General features: G+C 44.8%; 1 protein-coding gene across 4 annotated transcripts; it reads left to right on the forward strand.

Annotated features, from left to right (window-relative positions):
• Positions 1-97: 97 nt before the first annotated feature.
• LOC119458649 (tubulin-specific chaperone C) lies at positions 98-18,834 on the forward strand. Of its 4 annotated transcripts, XM_037720509.2 has the most exons (6): positions 98-242; positions 411-547; positions 8,336-8,380; positions 11,859-12,122; positions 15,138-15,316; positions 18,237-18,834. In XM_037720509.2, the coding sequence occupies exons 5-6, from the start codon at positions 15,138-15,140 to the stop codon at positions 18,787-18,789; spliced, it is 732 nt and encodes a 243-aa protein (XP_037576437.1). In that variant the 5' UTR covers positions 98-242; positions 411-547; positions 8,336-8,380; positions 11,859-12,122; the 3' UTR covers positions 18,790-18,834. The 4 variants fall into 4 exon arrangements, with proteins under 4 accessions (XP_037576437.1, XP_049527316.1, XP_049527315.1 ...); XM_049671359.1 differs by lacking the exon at positions 411-547 and having other exon boundaries at positions 102-242; XM_049671358.1 differs by lacking the exon at positions 98-242 and having other exon boundaries at positions 263-547.
• The last annotated feature ends 1,327 nt before the right edge of the window (positions 18,835-20,161 follow it).

Below are 20,161 nucleotides of genomic sequence, written 5' to 3' on the forward strand. Positions count from 1 at the left end.
CTGTTTTACTCCCTTTTACCTTTTCTAACCCACGATGCCACACATTTCTCTATGACATACGTCTATTTGTGCCATATAAGCCTACGAAACTTCTCGGTCTCGTCGGTCTCGTCTCAAAACCGTGCGAATCTTTGCGTTGGTAGAATGTGGTAGCACGGAACACCCATATGAACTGTGAAGAGGAACCGCAACCAGCTGCTTACTTCGCTACGGTCTTCACTACGAGCCGACCAAGCTGCGCGGTTAGATATGAGCCACTCATTAAACCAAGGCAGTAACAAAAAAGAAAACAGTTCCCTTGTATAGTAGCAGCCTTCGCAGTACCTTTGATGTTACCCCTTCATTTAGAGTGACCTAGAATTGGCTACGAGGCGTGGTTCATTTTGCTCTATCCTCTGTCTCTCTTGTAGACAAATGCTTCGGAAAGACAGGGCCGGAAGGACCATCTTGCAGTTCGTTGGCACCGGCTGGTTCGTTGCAACAGTAGTGGAAGTTGCTGCCCTTGGTGGTTGCTACTACTACTACCGGCATCTCGATCGCTCACAAGGTAGGGAGGTAGATTTTAGCAATCTGTGGGAACTTGACGCACTTTTGGGAATGCCCGTCCGTATTTCACGTCAACTTGGGTCACTGGATATCTGTCACTGGGCATGTGCCCAACTTGGGTCACTTGGGGTGTGTAACCGGGCACTAGGGGCCGTATTCTGAAACGTTCGCCTAGGCGAAATTTCTTTTTTCGCTTTCAGGCGTGCGCCGATTGGCTGTTTTAGCAAAATTGGATGAGCTGAATTGGGTGGTTGAGCCCGACGTCATTCAATTTTGCTCAACGAGCCAATCAGCGCGCACGCTGATTTCGCCTAGGCGAACGTTTCAGAATACGGCCCTAGGTATGTGCTCGGCCAATCTTCCAAGGATGTGTATGTGCTGGGCCCGGATATTCAAGGGACAAGAAGTCGGCATCAGATAAACGAAAGAGTGCAACTACAAATAATGAAAAAGTCGTCATCAAAAGCAGCTGAGTGTGGAGAAAGACGTGAACAGAATGGCACCAGAGCATGCATTCAGCAAGCAGCACTTAGCTACGGTGAAGTGAAGATGGAGCCGGTAACAGAAAACATCGGCTACACAGATGTGAAGAATTTGGCACTATGGTGTGTCGCTACTTTGCTTGGATGCTAATCACATTAACGTCAGCATTCATCGTGAGATGGGTTCTCCCAGAATTTTTTAAACTTCAGAAGTGTATGCATTTGGGCTGGATTGGTTCCTAACTTGAGCAGGAAAAACCACAATTGACAGTACTTAAGGGGCAGACAATGGCGTTGACCGACACAGTGCTGTTCCTTATGTCGTGTGTCCATTGTACCGTTTTTCTTCTCATTTTTTAGCTTTATCAGCTCTCGTAACTTGTGCATGCCAAAAATGACTGCCTGCCCCCTTCTTGATTAGTCAGAGCTGTCAGTGTCAGAACAATGCCTTGCAGATGATAGCTAATGTAATGTTGTGTGTCTCTTGTGATTGGTATGTTTACGCTAATGGGACGTAGGGATTGATAAGTGAGATTGGAAGGAGTCATCTTGCTAAGTTTGAGTTACCTGTGATGCCTCGAGAATGTGATCGTAAAAACTTATCGGCACCAGGCACTGGCCAGATGGCGTTGTGGCTGTTTCAGTTCCTTCCAAGGTCTGCTGATGTCGGCCATTTTGACTACGACAAAAATGAGATGCCATTCCTCACGGCAACAGTCGTGTGCCCCGATCATGGCTTGCTTGGCATTTTGACACATTTAACATGCATGGTTGGTCTATATATGTGCGGAATGTGGAAACGCTTGCCTCAAGACAAATAATACCTAGAGTGCATCATGATGCAGTGTTTCTTGCAAGATATGATTGTTCCGCCTTCTAGGCCATGTGATCTGATGCTGCCGTTGGTATAGAAAGCTTGAGTGCCCGGTGCCTATACACGTGAAGGACCCGAGCTGACAACTGAAAGTTTACTCGAAGCTGCTCAAATAGAACCAGAGCCACTATGCTTCCAATACCAGTACCGTCTCGCCTCCAGTACTGTATTGCCTACTCCATACAGTGCAGTCAAAGCTAGGAGGCTTTTCAGTCAATGAGGAAAGCAAATGCGCAGCCACACGGTAACCTTCTGCAGCGTCATCTGTGACAGTAGCAGACGACTTATGCGCTTGCAATTTTGAAGTCCACTGGCAACAGTATTGTTTGGATGACAGCCAGTCACGAATATGTTTTGTTAATTAAGGAAGGTGTTCTAGTTACATATTTAAGTTTGACGGAGTGGTAAAGTGCATTGTCTGTGATTTTCACGAACCACTTTTTGTTGCTCATGATTAGAGACCGGATTTTAGGCAAATTCCTTTTTTGTTCTTTGCGCTCCTATCGCCCCACTTTGATATATGAGCATGAATTAAAGGTTAAGAAGGGCTTTTATAGTATTTTTATAGTGCCTATAAATGCCTATTTTGGCGTTTGCGCCTAAATGCCTATAAATGCCTATAAATGCCTATTTTCAATATCGGCACCTATATGAACACTATTTAGCCTCAAGTTTCGCTTTCGAGTGCAGTTAGAGACCGTTATTTATGTTACCGGGCAACATTGACTGTTCGGAACTCTATGGGGTTCAACCTAGTCCTTTAGTTCAACCAACTCCCGGAAAACAACTGCTAGCAGCATTGAAATGGGACGCGCCGGCCAGCATACGCCGCCGCGCTGACATTGCACGAGCGGTTGGCGAATGCTAAACCGCGGAGAGCCGTCGAGGGAAAGGAGAGTGAAGATCAAAAGGAGAAAGAAAAATGTGATGTGCACGCAGCTTTTGGTTTGTTTGTAATTTACTTTTTAAGGTGTTCACCGCTGTCGGGCGTCCCTTCTCAGCGTACGAGATCATTCTCAGTGACAAGAGGCACAATTTTGAATCCAAAAATGTGGAGATGGTGGTAGTTTGCTATTGTTTCCACAATCTTTACAGTGATTCATAGACTATGTTCCGCGTGCTCTCCAAACACATTTCTTCAAACACGTGCACTTCAAATGGGCGGAAGTGTATTTGGCAGTGTTGGGACGTCTGGCCTGTACAATTTCGATAATGTCATTGTATATGAGCAAATTGCGAAGAGTTGTACTTAACAGTCCTCATCTAAGAACATACTAATTTCTTAATAAATCGTATTCTCTCTTGCATTTGTTATTTGTCTGTTTTTGTTGCGTCTTAATTTAATTGCGTCAGGCACGCATACAGTATCGGTTTTTTTAATCAGTATTCCCAGCTTTCAAGTATTCTTTTTCATGCCTGTTTCACTATATGCGACGCTCGAGTACAGTGGCCATTTCTTTATTTATTTATTTATTATTCATTCCCACATTCGCTCAGAGAGCATTACAGTGGGGGGGAAACAATACAAATGCAAAACAGTAGTAATTAAGGTTACATAACAAAAAGAACACGGTGACGAATAATACAGTACAGGCAGCATAACTATCTCCAAATCAAAAGAAAGAAAAAAGAAAGAAAAGGACTATATATACATATATACACATACATGTGCACATATACATATATAAAGACACATACGCACTTACACACTCTCATAAATATATATAGTAGGCCAGCAAACGCAAGAAAAAAAAATACCATCAAAACACACAAACTGATCACATGGCAAGCAGTTCACTGTAAAAGTCTGAATTTGATGTTTTAGAAACGGTGTCCTCAGGCAGAGCGTTCCATTCATTGATGGTTTTGGGGAAAAAAGAATATTTTAACAAGTTCGTTCTTGACTTTATTAGCCTTACTTTTAATGTGTGTTCACGGCGATGGGATATGTAATGTGGGTTAAGCATGTATTTTGATTTATTAATGCCAGTATTGTTGTAAAAAATCTTAAGAAAAAATTTGAGACGCAAGCAACGCCGGCGTTCGGCTAGCGTCGAAACCTCTAGGCGTATTTTCATTTCTGTGACGCTACTAGATCTGCGATAGTTCCCAGTGATAAAGCGTGCCGCTCGGTTTTGTACGCGCTCTAGAATGTATTTAAGGTTGTCCTGATAAGGGTCCCATATCGTGCACGCATACTCAAGAATAGGCCTCACGTATGTCGTGTATAATAACTTCTTAGTTGCCAGAGGACAGGGGTGAAAATTTCGAGCCAAAAACATTCGTGTGTTATTCCCTTTCGCGGCAATCTCGGCATTATGATCCTGCCAAGTAAGATCGCTTGAGAAGTGAACGCCGAGGTACTTGGCCCCTGTTACGCTCGGAATAGTTGAGTTGTTCACTCTGTAAGAATGGGAAACGTCAGTTTTTTTCCTAGAAAAGCACACGTAGTTGCATTTTGATTCATTTAGGGTCATGCACCAAGTAGCACACCAGTTCGAAATTTTATTAAGGTCCTGTTGAAGAATTTTGATGTCACTTGGATTGTTTATCGAGCGGTAAACAACGCATTCATCTGCGTACAATCGTAGGTTGGACTGGATGTTTTTACCAATATCGTTAATAAAAATAAGAAATAATAACGGGCCCAGAACAGACCCCTGCGGCACTCCGGACGTGACTGGAACAGGTGATGAGCAACATCCATTTACCACTGTTATCTGTCTGCGATTTACAAAGTAGTTTTTTAACCAGTTCATTAGGTCAGCGGGAATTTTTAAATGCTGAAGTTTGTGTATTATACAATCATGTTGAACATGAATATGAGCAGTGTGCTTATTGAATGAAGCCAATTGATCGTCATTAGTCCAGCAGTTTTATGGGACAATTGCACGGCTATGTTCAACTGTTGGCGCCTTTGTGCCATCATAGACAATAACATTTCTTGTTTTCCTCTCGTAGATATAGGCCGCACACGTCTTCGTTTGAAATTATTTGCATTTATATAAAAACTTATTGTGCCTATATTTACGACGTTGGAGGCCTAAAACGTTGTTTTGCCTGCCTATTTTTGACGCCTAAAACGCGATTTTTTAATGCCTAAAGATCCGGCCTTTACTCACGATAGCTGCACTCTCTTTTACTCACGTGGAATGCATCTTCAGCACTATCAGGAATTATCTGTAACTTCCAGTGTGTGATGGTCAGACGCCCGCTTTTGCTGGTAGTTTATTTGAGGTGCATGTTTCAAAAGGAATTTGAACCAAATCTCTTATTTATCTCTGTAATACAAAGCCACATGTGACTCTGCTATGACTGTTTAATTTAGAAATTTCTGACCTAGAATTGTTAACTTGGTTGGTGCCTTTTCTGGACGGGGATCGAGGTGACTGCAGCTTACCTGCAGACTCGACCTCCTTCATTCACTTGAAAAATTATAATTTGCTAGCGAATGTGTGTGGAAGCGTCGTACCAAGGTCATTTTTCACACTAAGGGCCACATTAGGCTGTCTGTGTGACTGTACATGTTTATAAGAAGGTGGCTGAGCTTCGAAACAAAGCAGTCTGCTGAATGTCATATACACAACAAATATGACAACTGAACAGGTACATAGAGGCTAAATGATGTTCGTGACCTCTCCATCTAACTTTTGTGAAGCAAATTATCAGTTTCTTGTTTTGTGAAGAGTTTCGTAGCTGTCTTGCTATTAAAATAGTTAACGTAAATCTCAAACGAGATGAACAATCACTTTCTTGGGTGACTGTATTCTTCACTTAAATGAAATGCAATATCAATTACTTTCACATAGTGTGTACTATTAAAAGCAGTTATTTAAGATATTAAAAGAAAACACTCTGAACATCTCTGTGCAATCTATAAACCAAAACAACTCGTGTGCACCATAGGTAATGCCAAATGACGTAATTTTTGCACAACTTTGGCTGCCATGGCGCACCCCATTACTTTCACTCCATTGCACAGAGTCCATGAGATGGAATTAGATGTTAAAGTTTACTTTGATCACAAGACAAACACACGTAAAAACAAAAGTGTTTGTATGATAGAGGCGACTGAAAAAATTGACCGCTAGCTTAGTGCTATCTTTCTGGCGTTTGAAACTGATTGTTGCCACCGCTCCATCCACGAAAACTGGCCACTTTTTAAACAAAAGATAACACAGCTAATGCAAGCACATATCCCCAAAATTACCTTCCGAATTAACACACAAAAGCTGCGGTTCACTAAATCGATGAAACTACTTGGGGGGGGACGGCCATTATTGCACTGCTGCAGCTGCGCAACACCCCCTGCGCATAAGACAAATATTGCGCCACTGAAGCAGCCTACCTATCAGAAATACATAATGCAGAGCATTCATTTTATCACACTAACCTACCAAATATGCTAAGAAACAATGCAAGACTATTTTGGAGAACCATAAACCCACAAGAAGCACAATCTATAGTATAATTACCACAGATCTGGGGAAGGTGTACCTGCCAATAAATTTGCCAGTATTTTTAACTCTGCCTTTTCTTCTAGATTTACTAATCAATCAGACATCCCTGTGCATTGTCCACCACACACTTCATCATCTACCATGCCTAATGTTGCATTTTCAGTTAACGGTGTTTCAGTTTTAATAGACAACTTAAAGCTCTGAACTTCTGCGGATTACGATGGAATCAATTCAAAACTGCTAATGAATCTAACATGTTCTGCATAGTTGACACTACTGTTTTCTCAGTCACTCGCCACAGGTGTTACTCCGCTTGAATACAAAACCGAGACGTTCATGCCAGTCTTCAAATCAGGTGACAAAAACAGCCCATTGAACTACTGGCCAATTTTCTTAACAAGCATGCCCTGCAAAATCATGGAACATGTCATCTACTCTCAAATCGTCAACTTCTTAGATTCAATTAATTTTTTTCATCCGTCACAGCATGACTTTCATAATGGTTTGTCCTGCGCATTTTCACGCACACTTTCACGCATGACATACATTCCAATCTTAATCGCAGCCTTTAAATCAATGTCATTTTTCTGGACTACGCGAAAGCCTTCGATAAAATACCACATCAACAGCTAATGTTAAAGCTTTCTCAATTGAAATTACACACTAATGTACTAAACTGGGTAACAGAATTCCTAAACAGACGCTTCCCCTCTTGTCATTATAGGTGATAAACATACAACTCCCTTCCAGCAACATCAGGGCCGGTATTTTGTAGCGATGCCTTTCCTATGCTAATGCCTTTTCGTGCTTTTCGCGCTTGGTCAGTAGTCAGAGCGACGGTCCGCTCACGTTAATCAACGGGATCAGCCGGTCTTGAGCGGTGAATAAGACTAGTATAGAATAAAGCATAACGCATTGCTACAAAATACTGGCCCAGGTGTCCCACAAGGTTCTGTCTTATTCTTTTCCTAATTTATATAAACGACCTACTGCTCTATCACCAATGTTTTTGACCAATTCGCCCGTCAAACTGATTTTAATCACGTACAGGAATGGAGTGAGCATTGGCTAGTGACGCTTAACCTTGTTAAATGTAAATCTCTGTTGTTTACTCGTCATCGCCCCGTTTCCTTTTCTTATACAATTGCGGATGTCATCGTGGAACTAGTCATCTTGTTTAACTATCTCGGTGTCACCTTCTCTAATGACTTCACACGTTAATAGTATCATTTCATCATCTAACCAAATTCTTGGGTTCCTAAAACGTCACGCACAGCCTACACCACCACACGTAAAACTGCTTGCATACACATTGCTCGTAAGAATTAAACCGGAGTACAAATCTGCCATTTGGGATCCACACCAAACAAATGGCTCTTGAGTCAGTTCAGAATTGTGCTGTAGTATTCAGACTCCCTTCATATTCGTATAACATAAGTGTTACGTCACTAAAAGCGCAGTCCGATCTCCCTCCTTTCCTATCGTCACCGCATTGCTTGTCTTGCACTGTTCCACTAGTTCTACTACTCATCACTTAATCGTGCGCCTTACATCTCAGCCCCGTCACACATATCTAACGTACCGTCACCAATAATTTGTCGTCATGCACGAGATGCGCATGATTGAATGCCTCAAGTTTATGTTGAGCAAGGTGTATCCTGTTGAAAATTTGTCAAACCTGGTCGTGTTCTTTATGCTTGCAAATGGTCACCGAACAAGAACAGGGTTCGTCGCAAACGCCAATGAAATCTTTGCCTAATTAAACCAATTCCCAAAGCGCGTCAGATCCTGACATATTTCTAGACACTCAAGAACCCCTTTGTAACGACACTGTTCTGTCATAGATGTATGGGTAACCTTGTCTTCCTGCTACACTATTGTAAGCTGCCCTATTCAATAATTATGTACATATTCAATATTCTGTTTCTCTCTGCTGGTGGGTTAACCTTGCTCCATGTCTTCCTGCTTTTCAGAGTCCCGATACTGGTTGTTCCAGCATTTCAGGCCCGGTCTTGAAGGTGTGTTTTCCGAATCCCCTTAAATCTATTGGGTGCACGAGTATTTCAGAACACTATTCCTTCTTGTTGGTTGACCCCTTATCATTCATACTGCGCAGTTTGTTCAAAGACGGAAGCGTACACGTTGACGCAGGTAATGAAATGCCATGCAGTCCTCGTCGCCCTGGCTGCACACCACAGCGACTTGGAAATTGCCACCTTTCTGAACGTAGCGAAGTCTTTCGTTTACAAGATGCGCACAGAACTGATGTGTTCTGGCGGTGATGTAGCATCTGTAGCGAAAAGGAAAAAGCACAGTCAACGGTCGGACGTCGTTAGAACCCCACAAGTCATCGTGAGTGATGACCCAGGGAAGTCAATACGGGCAAGTCGCAGAGTCAACTGTCAGGCTCGCTGTGCACGAGGACTTGAGGTACCATTCCCATGTCATGAGGAGGGGGTAATTCATGTCCGATAAAACTTAAGAGAATCGTCTGCTCCGGTCCAAGTGCTTGCTAAGCAACTTGAAGAGACCTGAGGAGCCTGGAATTCTCTTTTTTTTTTTTCAGATGAAAAGAACTTTGGCCAAACCAAAAAGTTAACTGCCATAACAACTGGTGGCTTTGCGCAAGTGCTGATGAGGTGCCTACAGTGATGCACACGAAATTTCCGTCTCTAATGATGTTAGCCGGTTGTCAGCAACGATGGTTACGTCATGCCGCCACACTTTTTTGCAGAAGGACTTCGCGTTAATGCTGCCGTGTGCGTTGAGGTGCTTGCCACCGTTGTAAAGACCTGGATAGAGACTGTTTCGAAAGGAAGACCTTGTGTCATTCAGCAAGATTCGGCTCCCGCCCACACCGCCTGCGTCACCCAGGAGTGGATGGCTGATAACTTCTTTGACCATGTCACTCCCAACTTGTGGCCTCCTAGTTCTCCAGGTTTAAATCCGCTCAACTACTATGTCTGGGGTGTCATTGAGAGAGAAGCCAACAAACAGCCACATACCGTATTTACTCGATTGTAATGCAAGTTTTTTTCCAGATTTTTGCTACCTGAAGTCCATCCTGGCGTTACAATCGAATACCGATATTCAAGTTGTCTAAAAAGCGCAATGATGCACCCAATTCTAATCAACAAGTGAAATGTGTGAGTGAAAGCACGCGAGGGACGCACGCTTTCACGGAGAGCGAATGCACGGCGGAGAGCAAGCGCTACGTCTCCATTGCGCGAAAGGCCGTGGGGGAATGGGTGAGAGGGGAGGCAACGTTTAGCTGCGGCACCAAATGTGTATCTCATGACCAGGTGCGAGGGGAACTGGCGACTCAATCACCCACGCGAAAGGAGGAAAGCAGGAAGGCAGCACGGGAGAGAGGGGGTGCAGCTTCTACTCTGCATACTTGTACTTTGCGCGGTGCGAAGCCCGGCGCCATTGTGCGGGCTTCACCTGTTCTGCCATCCCTCGCCATACCCGCCCGCTCCTAACCGGTTCCAGCGGTGGCGCTCAGCACGCGGTGGTTTGCGGTGAGGGCAGGGTGCCTACATCACTATGCAGCCGCATCGGCTGCTAGTTACTCTCTTATCGCTCTCTTATCTCCGGGACCGGCGCAGGGTCCTCTGGTCCGCCGACACCTTTGTGACGAAGACTTGAGCTCACGCACAGTGCCTTTGCCTGTGCGGGGAGCACATACTTTGTGCTGATTCTTTGCTGACACAAAGCCGAAAAGCGGTGCCTAGTGCGCGCGCGCGGTCGTACCACGCCGAGCCGCACTTGCCGAAAGCCCAAGCCGAAGGATATTGCCCGAGCTCTCGCGAGTTGACCCATTGGTTATCGCCAGAGCAGCAAGTTGCATAGTCGCCGGGACTTTTCCTAGCGGCGTGTCCCAGCTTGAGCCTGTGCTCTCGCAGCGACGTGCTATAGGCGCCTGTTATTGTATTTTCGCCCTGGTGTGGGACCCCTTTGGTTCCCCGCCACGCGGGCGTTTGTGCAGTGCTGGTGCCGACGGATTCAGTAAACAGTTTCCGTCAACTCGAGGCGTTACTGTGTTTTTTCTTGCGTTGCTCGGTAGCCCCTTGCGGCCTCTGAGCTCGCGTGCGAGCGGTGCTGTAGGCAACGGCTGACACGGCCCTGTGGCTCGCTAAGCTCGAACCCGCGGTGGTTGGTCTCCTGTGAGACACCAAGAACCCACAGCGGCTGCGAGCTGTCGCGTGCACAGTATCTTGAAAGCGATCTCCACACGTTTTTGACCTTTGTATGCACTTTGCTTTCGCCGCTCAGTTTCCATTGAAGCAATAAACCTCACGAACCTTTGCTCGCTGCTGTTGCCGCGCTTGCTCACGCCAGCGTTTTGACAGTGGTTGTCTGCGTGTGATCTTTTCATGTTTGCTTGTGTGCGCTGACAGCGTGCTTGTTAAGTTAGTAAGCGAATGTGTCCAAGTTTATGCAGCCGATAAAGCTACTATCTTTACTCCGTATAGCTCTCTACTAATTAGCTATCGCAATTAATGCTTTGCCTTTCGGGCGAAATTTTACTGCAGCTTTTTCATGCATCCGGTGGTCTCGCGTTACTTTAGCAGTTTTTCTTTTTTTTTTTTCCTTTTTTTGCTCGACGCAACAAAAAGTCACCCCTCGCGTTTCAATCGAGTAAATTCGGTAATACGAAAGACTCGCTGAAGGCCATCATTGCTGACTTAATGGCCAACATCTCTAAGGACCACCTGATCTGTGCATGCAGCCGTTCCCGAAGCTGAATTGAATCAGTTATTGCTGCGGATGGTGGATTCATTGAGTAATTGTGGAAATAAACCGTAAGAGAAGTATTTCCCAAAGTTTGGTGAAAATATGTCTATTTTTGCTGGAGATATTCTCTGCCTGAAGCCAACATTGTGTTCTCAAATACCTCGCGCACCCAGTATGCTGCTCCACCAAAGTGCTCTGCTCACCCTGCATGATGTCATGAAACTGCTCCCCCACACTGTAAATTAAAAAGCACTGCAGTTTTTCCAGGCACTAAGCATTAAAAAAAGTTCCTAATTTCACCTATCTCAAGAGGACCTGTGCAGTTGATTTTTGCATGCGTACTTGCTGAATCACAAAGTGCACTGCTTTGTAGTAGTGGACAAGCTTACCATACTGTGGTTCTGCAAGCACATGTTCTTGCCTTACTAGTCGGTTCCTTCTGCCGTTCTTTTGTTATGTATTTTTTCCTCTGACTGTACTAACTTGTTCTGATGCAAACTGTTCTTTAGATTGAGCAGTGTGAACTGCATGCATGTTGTTAGGAGATCGGTTAAAATCCCATTTTCAATGCTGTTTTTTTTTTTTTTTTTCATCTATTCTCTCGTTTCATTTTTTTTATGGACATTGTGCTTATGCTTGTCATTTTTATGCCCCCCCCCCCCTCCTCACACTAATGGCCCCTTATGGTATTCGAATAAATTAAGTGTACAGGATGCAGTGTTAATGTGTCTGTACTGTTTGTGTGCCCTAACCTTCCAGCATTCTACAAGCTTAGAGATATGACTGGTAATGACGCCTTGCAAACGTACGACTACAAGACCTGGGGCATTCAAGAGTGAGGGCCAGTAGTAGCTGCACTGCCAACATGGGGTCCTTAGAGGTAGAAGGTGACAGTGGCCGACCTCAACACGAGCATCACCTCAGCCTCCTGGACAACTTCAGCCAGTCCAAGCGGCAGCTCGAGCAACTCCTGGACGCGATGGTGACCTGGCACAGCTGGATGGAAAGCTGCAGGAGTTGCAGGCAAGTCTCAGCGTCATGTTACCCTTCAGCCCTAACTTGGGGTGTCTTTTCATTTTGTCATATATGCTAAGTACATAGTTCCATGTGCTAAGCATTACTCCAGAACTGTGTGTCTGAGATTGAAGCACATTGCAAATTGATTTCTTTCTGAAAACAGTGACATGGTCATATGGAACAGTGACAGATTAACAGTTGAACACTTATGGTATTTGATTCTGCAACTACCATAGCAAACGAGCAACAATACAAAAGAAAGTGGTATTTTTCCTCTTCACATCATAAAGTTAGGCTCCTAAATTCTCAGGCTAATGTAGTTTGAGTAAGCATTCTGTCTTTTTGTTAGTGGTACTCGTGTTGCACTGATGCATGATTTTTCATTGTTGTCATTGATAAAGGCTTCAAAAATGTCATGCATCCATGTCTATCAGACCACCACAGCAAGCATCTCAGCTGGCATGTGTTGAAAGCATGAGCACATCTCATGCGGCAACATATTGCATGCCTGTCATATAAGTGAAGAGGGAAAATCAAATTATGCATGCATCACTATAGACTGTGTTTAAAAATTATTGTTCTAAAGCAGTGTGCATCTTTGCACTGTCTCCTTGTGTAAGTGTGAGGATTTTGTTGAAACTTGACTCTGGCACAACAGGGCCAAGATCTCTCATGTCTAGGGTCACAGTCACCTAAAACTATACCATTTTGTTTTTTAATGCGAGTAGCATTCTTGGCATTGTCAGACCAGTTATTTTTGCAGCTATCTAGCTACCCATCAGAAATGTTGGTCGATCTGCGGTATAGTGCAGCCTAAAATAAGTTGGAAGGCTATTCAACCTCTAGTTGGCGTCGATGAAGGACAATGTCTTTCTGGGCAAGTTGGGAGTGAGAATGGGATTTATGAACCATATAATTTCAAGAGGCTCACAGCATCTCAAGTGACAGCGCTCTTCGACCGCAAGCGCAGAATCTCAACGGCAGCGTCTCAAAATGGTATAACTGTCACGAGGGAAGAATGTGAGGACGCTCTCCTTATCGCTGCTGCAACTGCTAGGCAGTACCACGATAATGCACTGGTACTGCAGGTATCACCGGTACCACACGGTACCATCGGTACTGGTACCACTGGTACCGCATGGTGGTACCAATACCACTGGTGTACCACCAGTGCCACTAGTACTGTAACTGGTATCACTAGTACCACCTGTACCAGATCTGTCTTTTTAGGATCGACCCACAAAAAAGGCTAGAAATTTCCTATATGCTCAATAAGGAGAAGTGGCATCTCCCTAAGGAAGACATTGTCTTCAAAATGTGGACCGTTGTGTGAGTACGTGCCACTGTATTTTGCCCCCTCGTCAATCAAGCTCCTTGATGCAAACTTGAGTATGTGCCAGTTGGTATGAGTCACTCTTCAATGAACCCCTTTGATGCCAACGAGGGTCGCTGTATATACTCTACGGAGGTTCAGCATGTCCAAAGGGGGGCACACCTCATACATGATGCGTTTTGGCTGTTCGCATACTTGGATAGCAACCATAAATGAGTTCTGCCCAAATTGTTTATTCCAAATCCACAATGAGCCCTCCTTGATTGGTGAAATCTGCCATTAGCTTTTCGGGATTGGTCAAACATTTTTTTCCGTACGTGGGTTCCTGTACTATTATGAGCAATATAAAAGGGAACACAGGAACACGTAGAAAACACCCTCAGACCCAGCTATGGGTGATACTGGGTGATACCCGTGACACTTCAAGTCATTCATCGAAGAACTCGTACAAATGTAGCCCACCCCTCATGTAATACCCCATACCAGGGGCATTTGAGGTATCAATAAATAAATAAATAAATAAATACGCAGCGGCCGCCATCGGAAACAACATGGAAAGGGGACACTGTTCAAACAACTGTTCGCACTCCCGCCGTGCGGCTGCAAAGTGCGGAACTTCGCATCGCCAGCAGACAGTGATAACACTGTTAGATATTGCGTCACTGACAACTGGATGTATCGATTCAAATGAAGAATTGGTTTGAAATATAGGGCAAGCTTGGTCTAAGAGTACTACTATCAAATGGTTGCGCAAAGAAAAAAAAAAAGAATGGATGAAAGAAAACAAAATGAATCGGTGTAAGTCACTGCGACGATTACCGTCTTATTGGCTGTCGGACGTTACCATATTATCAGCGAAATGACATAAGCTCCTGCTTTGTAGAAAGGCTAGCGTGGTGGGAGTGTTAACAGTTAATGGAAGAGCGCCCTCCTTTCCCTCTTTGTTTTTCACTGTTTTCAGTCTGTTTCGAGGTTGTTTGCCATGCATTCCTGCGTTCCCTTTCATATTGCTCATAATCGTACATTTGCAAATACATCATCATCAGCCTATATTTATGTTCACTGCAGGACGAAGGCCGCTCCCTGTGATCTCCAATTACCCCTGTCTTGCGCTAGCCGATTACAACTTGTGTCTGCAAATTTCCTAACTTCATCATCCCACCTAGTTTTCTGCTGTCCTCGACTGCGCTTCCCTTCTCTTGGTAACCATTCTGTAAATCTATTGGTCCACCGGTTATCCATTCTACGCATTACATGGCCTGCCCAGCTCCATTTCTTTCGCCTAATGTCAACTAGAATATCGGCTATCCCCGTTTGTTCTCTGATCCACACCGCTCTCTTCCCGTCTCTTAACGTTAGGCCTAACATTTTTCGTTCCATCGCTCTTTGTGCGCTCCTTAACTTGTTCTTGAGCTTCTTTGTTAACCTCCAAGTTTCTGCCCCATATGTTAGCACTGGTAGAATGCAATGATAGTACACTTTTCCTTTTAACGACAGTGGTAAACTCGCAGTCAGGATTTGGTAATGCCTGCCGTATGCACTCCAACCCAATTTTATTCTTCTGCAAGTACATATTGCTGCTTAATTCTAACAAGCGTGTTCATTTTAGGCAATTTTTTTTAGAGAAGTGCCACATGAGAGTGAAGTAGTTCTGTAAGTTGCTCACGCTTGTGTTGCCGTGCTTACAGATGATAACTACGGAAGCGGCCAGTCACCTACCCGCAGCCAGTTTGCGCTGGGTCCGGGAGCAGTTTGGGACACTGAGAGCACGGGTGGATGAGGTCCGGGAGCGGCTCAAGCCACGCAAGCGATTTGCCTTCAAATCGGCACGGGGCCCCAGCTCAAAGGCAGGAGCGCCCCCTGATTGGTGAGCCATGTAGGGTACAATGATAGCTGGAACTATCATCACTACTGATTAAACCTCATTACTCATAATTTTTAGATCTGATAAATGTTGTTGTTGTGAAAGGGACACTAAAGATAAACATCAAATCGATTCAGACTGACAAAGTATTCTTTGAAAAGCCTGTTTTCGTTAATTGGTGCAGTAAGGGGTTGATTACTGGAAGATAAAATGAAAACCAAACTTTAACTTCTTGAATTTTGCACAAGAACTCTAGTGTCGGGTATGTCAGATGACATATGCGTCGTACTATTTTTTGCATTTGGGCTGTCATTGAGACATAGCATGATGTACATCCATGAGCATAAGTATATGGACCACAGGGTCGCTGAAAAAACAATTGTTTCATAATTAACATGCATAAACAGAAATTGACGAGTACACTGGAAAATTTGCAATGCCAAGTTTGGACTGCAGTTCTCAATTTCAAGTTGCATTCGCAGGTTGTTGAAAAAATCTGCTTGATCGTGCAATCCCTGGTCCTTATACTTTTGCTCACGGGTGTACATGACGTCAAGTGAAAGTGACCGAGCGATAGCAGTGGTCAGAATTAATCGGGAGCCACCCACTGCATTATGCCTCATAATCAGGTCTTGGTTTTGACATGTAATACCCCAGAATTAAATTTGTTTTGCGGCGATTTACTGCAGCACAACCGGTGTGTAATCATGTGAAATCTCGTGAAGGTGATAGAGTGCAGTCCACCTATAACAATATCAAGAAGAACCAAAAATCTGATTGTTATAACCGATCATCGCTATATCTGGACTGGCGTAAAAAAATAATTACGAAAATCCCACGCACTGTGGGAATCTGTGTAAGCGAAGCTTTCTGTGCTGTTTGCCTTGATTGACGATAATTAGCGGCGATGTTGATGGCAAATGTTTAATTTCTTCAACGTTTAGTCCAATACGAGAGTGGTGAGTTGATGTTAAACGTTACCTTGTGTGCACCACTGCTGTTTGTCTGCAGTGGTGCACACAGAACACACAGGGAGACGTGTTTGCCTAAGGCATTGTTGTGCACCACTGTTCATAACCTATGAGAGGGTTGAGCGTTGTCATAGCCTCACATGGCACATCGCATCGCTGTAAAAGTGTTGGCATAATTATGAGATGGTTCGCGCCAAAACCACATTTAGATTATGAGGCATGCCGTAGTGGCAAACTTCGTATTAATTTTGGCACCCTGGTGTTCTTTAACGGTAACCTATATCTAAGTGCACGAGCGTTTTTGCACTTTGCTCCCCGTCGAAATCTGGTTGCTGCGGTCGGGATCGAACCCGCGACGTCGAGCAATGCTATAGCTGCATAGCTACCGCGGCGGGCACAGAAGTGTTGATTTGACATGCGACCGCTTCCGTAGAGTCGCCTAGACCCTACGGTGACTTAATGTGGCTTTGCGTCTGCGTACCCGGCGTCAGTTGTCCACTAGACAAATTTGCATGATACTGTACTTTCAGTTTGTAGTGTTTCCTTGCCTTCTCACGTTGCCTTTTCTCTGTCGTGCCCTTCCCCCCTGTATGGGAGCTGCGAGCGAAGAGTGGCAAGGCTGTTATTCACTCGTTTTGGGACTGCGCTGGTTCTACCCTGGCCTCTTCTCCCTGCCCCCTCTTTACCGTTCTGTCTACCTCTCCTCAGGACTTGCATGTTAGCAGAAAAGTGAGCGCTGCAGTTTCTGCAATGCTTTTCGGCGGGTCACAGATAGTTACAGCTGCTGTCAAAAGGCTAATGGGACGATGCCCTCCAGAGGGCATTGTACGCACGGGACTCCACGCTGGAAAGGTCCAAATGAGTTTCTTGCATCGCCTTTCCATGTATATACACGCCCTAAACCACCTCCTGACGCGGCATGCAAGATGAAGTAGCATCGGCAGCAGTGGAAAAGTCAGAAGGAACAGGCAATGAAAGCTTCGCAAAAAAGAATACTTTGCTGAGCATATCTTTGTAGCTCCGAAACCACATTTGCCACTTGCACTAAAAATATACGTAGAAAGTAGGCAATGAAAAATAAAATGTTTATTTATACCTCTGAACGCTGCAGCAATTTTTCAGGGTGCAATGATTGCTCAAGGAAATAAAAAGTATAATTTTTGATGGCCACTGTTCCAGGAGTACGAGTATAATGCAAGTAAATATGGTAATCATTAATGTAGTAAGTTCTCTAATGGCATTTCTTGCGACAGAGCTGGTACATGTCCAAATTTAATTGTAATTGACAGGATGTCAATGACAGCATCTTCCAAAGTGAGTTTTCAGAGTACTAATTAAAAAACAAATATGCATTTACAAGTTTAATGTGCCTTCATGAATAGAGAAATGTAAAAATAAGCATACTATGGTGTTACCTTCAGTTTGTTGCTGTCTTTTACAATGTTGCAATCAACCATAGCAACTTCGGCTATTGCATGTCAAATGCGAAGCCCAGAAGCAAAATAGCACCTGCCACGTTGAAGCCACTTTAATGCCGACTCAAGGAAGTTTGCAGAGTACTACAACTGCTGACAGGGGCGTTGTAGTTTCAATTTATGTATAAATTATTTTTTAGAAGACTAGAGACTGTTTTAAATACTTTATTATATTTCACTGCACAAGCTATGGTGTTGAGAGTATGCATTTCTCAGTCGAATGATTTCTGGCGAAAGCATTAAATAGCAATTGGCATTAGGTTGGTTCATGTGGATTCATGCAAATAGTATTAAAGTTTAACTCATTAGCAAGTTTATAATTTTCTGTGCCACAGGTATCAGGTAATATGAGTTTAGAGAACGAAAGATTCACAGTAGTTTGGGCATGTTTTTTACCAAACACTCTTTCGACTGTAGTTGTTGGTTTGATTAAACTGCAGTTGCACATTGACACTTGTCGTAAATTGTGGTGCGCAGTGATGCCAGATCCGAGGGGCAATGCGAGTTGGGGCCGGGCTTCCCTGCCGGTGCCTCGAAGGATGCCTCCACCTTGGGCTTCCAAGGCAGATCAGGGGAAACGTTGATGCTGTCCGACGTCAATGGCAAGGACATGGAACTCGATTCTCTCGACACCTGCGAAGTGACCGTCCGTGGCTGTCCGGCGACACTGTTTGCACGCCGGCTCAAGAACTGCCGCATCCGGTGCGGACCTGTAGCCACCTCGGTGTTCGTGGAGGAGTGCGAGGGTTGCACGTTTCACGTCGCTTGTCAGCAGCTGCGAGTACACGACAGCCGCAAGTGCGAGTTCCGAGTGCACATTCAGGCACGCTCCATTATCGAAGACTCGAAAGAGCTCCTGTTTGCCAAGTACGACTTTGCTTACGACGGAGACGAGCGAGACTGGTGTGCATCGGGCCTAGACAGGAATGTCAACAACTGGAACAAGGTGGACGACTTCAACTGGCTTGCAGCCGATCAGCCCTCACCCAACTGGAAGCTGTCACATGTGTCACCGGGTGACACCGAATAGGGGGATAGGAACACATGGCACAATAAAGACCCACATCGTTGTGAATGAGCGCGTCGCAATTTTTTAATTTAATGCTGGTGTCATACGAGCACTTTGAAAGCCTTTTACCGATGGTCTTCCGACTCAACGGCAAATTGGGTGCTGCTACACGGGCAGATCCGACCGCCATTGAGCCAAAAGTCGGTCGAGTCTACACAGTTTCATGGAACTCCTCCGATATCTCGAAGGCCTTCTAGTTAGAGCACTGCACGGGCCCGGGCCGTCCGAAGCGTTTGTCGGCGGGTTCGGGCCGAGCCCGGGCTTAAAGCCGCGGGCCCGGGTCGGGCTCGGGCTTGAGGCAGCGGGCCCGGGCCGGGCTCGGGCTTGAGGCAGCGGGCCCGGGCCGGGCTCGGGCTTGAAGCCACGGGCCCAGGCCAGACTCGGGCCCGCTAATTGAAGGGCCTAAGTAGGCCTTCGAGCACACGCGACCATTATGCATTGCATGGTTCAGTGCATTCTGTGCCAAGCTGAAGTGACACGTGCAAGATGACTGTCATCATCATCATCAGCCTATATTTATGTCCACTGCAGGACGAAGGCCTCTCCCTGCGATCTCCAATTAACCCTGTCTTGCGCTAGCTGATTCCAACTTGCACCTGCGAATTTCTTAACTTCATCACCCCGCCTAGTTTTCTGCCGTCCTGGACTGCGCTTCCCTTCTCTTGGTATCCATTCTGTAGCTCTAATTGTCCATCGGTTATCCATCCTACGCATTACATGGCCGGCCCAGCTCCATTTTTTCCGCTTAATGTCAACTAGAATATCGGTTATACCTGTTTGTTCCCAGAACCACACCGCTCTCTTGACTGTATATCTTATCACAGGAATATATATTATCAAAGAAAATAGTAAAACAGATGAAGTTCTCATTTTTAATAGCGGAGCTGTTTCAGCCGCGCCTAATGTGTCCGCTGAATCCAAAAATGTGGGCCGATCCTGGCAGCAGTGCAGAAAGGGTCCAAGCGCAATGGCACATACACCTGTGAACTAGCGAAGCTGAGCCTGGATAAGTCTAGCTAAGAATGGTGGGTACTAATTGCCTATCGATAGGCAAATGATAGCCAATCAGTAGCTAGTCGATAATCGATCAATAATCAATAAATTCCTGAAAATGCTGGGGATGACTTGGTAGTGCTTAGCCTAGCCCAAATACGTGGCCAATACCTTACGATAGCCAATCAATAGCTAATCGATAATGGATCAATTATCAATAAATTCGGATAACTTGGTAGTGCTTAGCCTATCTCAAATACGTGGCCAATATTTTGCAATAGACAATCGATAGCCAATCAATAGCTAATCGATAATAATAAATAAATTCCGGGAAATGTTG

The sequence above is a fragment of the Dermacentor silvarum genome, chromosome 7 (assembly GCF_013339745.2).
Source record: "Dermacentor silvarum isolate Dsil-2018 chromosome 7, BIME_Dsil_1.4, whole genome shotgun sequence".
Lineage (NCBI taxonomy): Eukaryota > Metazoa > Arthropoda > Arachnida > Ixodida > Ixodidae > Dermacentor > Dermacentor silvarum.

What these genes read in the sequence shown, in the direction of transcription:
- LOC119458649 (XM_037720509.2), top strand. Translation starts at nt 15,138, where the DNA reads ATGATAACTACGGAAGCGGCCAGTCACCTACCCGCAGCCAGTTTGCGC. An exon ending in GCAGGAGCGCCCCCTGATTG is followed by an intron (nt 15,317 to 18,236) that starts GTGAGCCATGTA and finishes TGTGGTGCGCAG; the next exon opens with TGATGCCAGATCCGAGGGGC.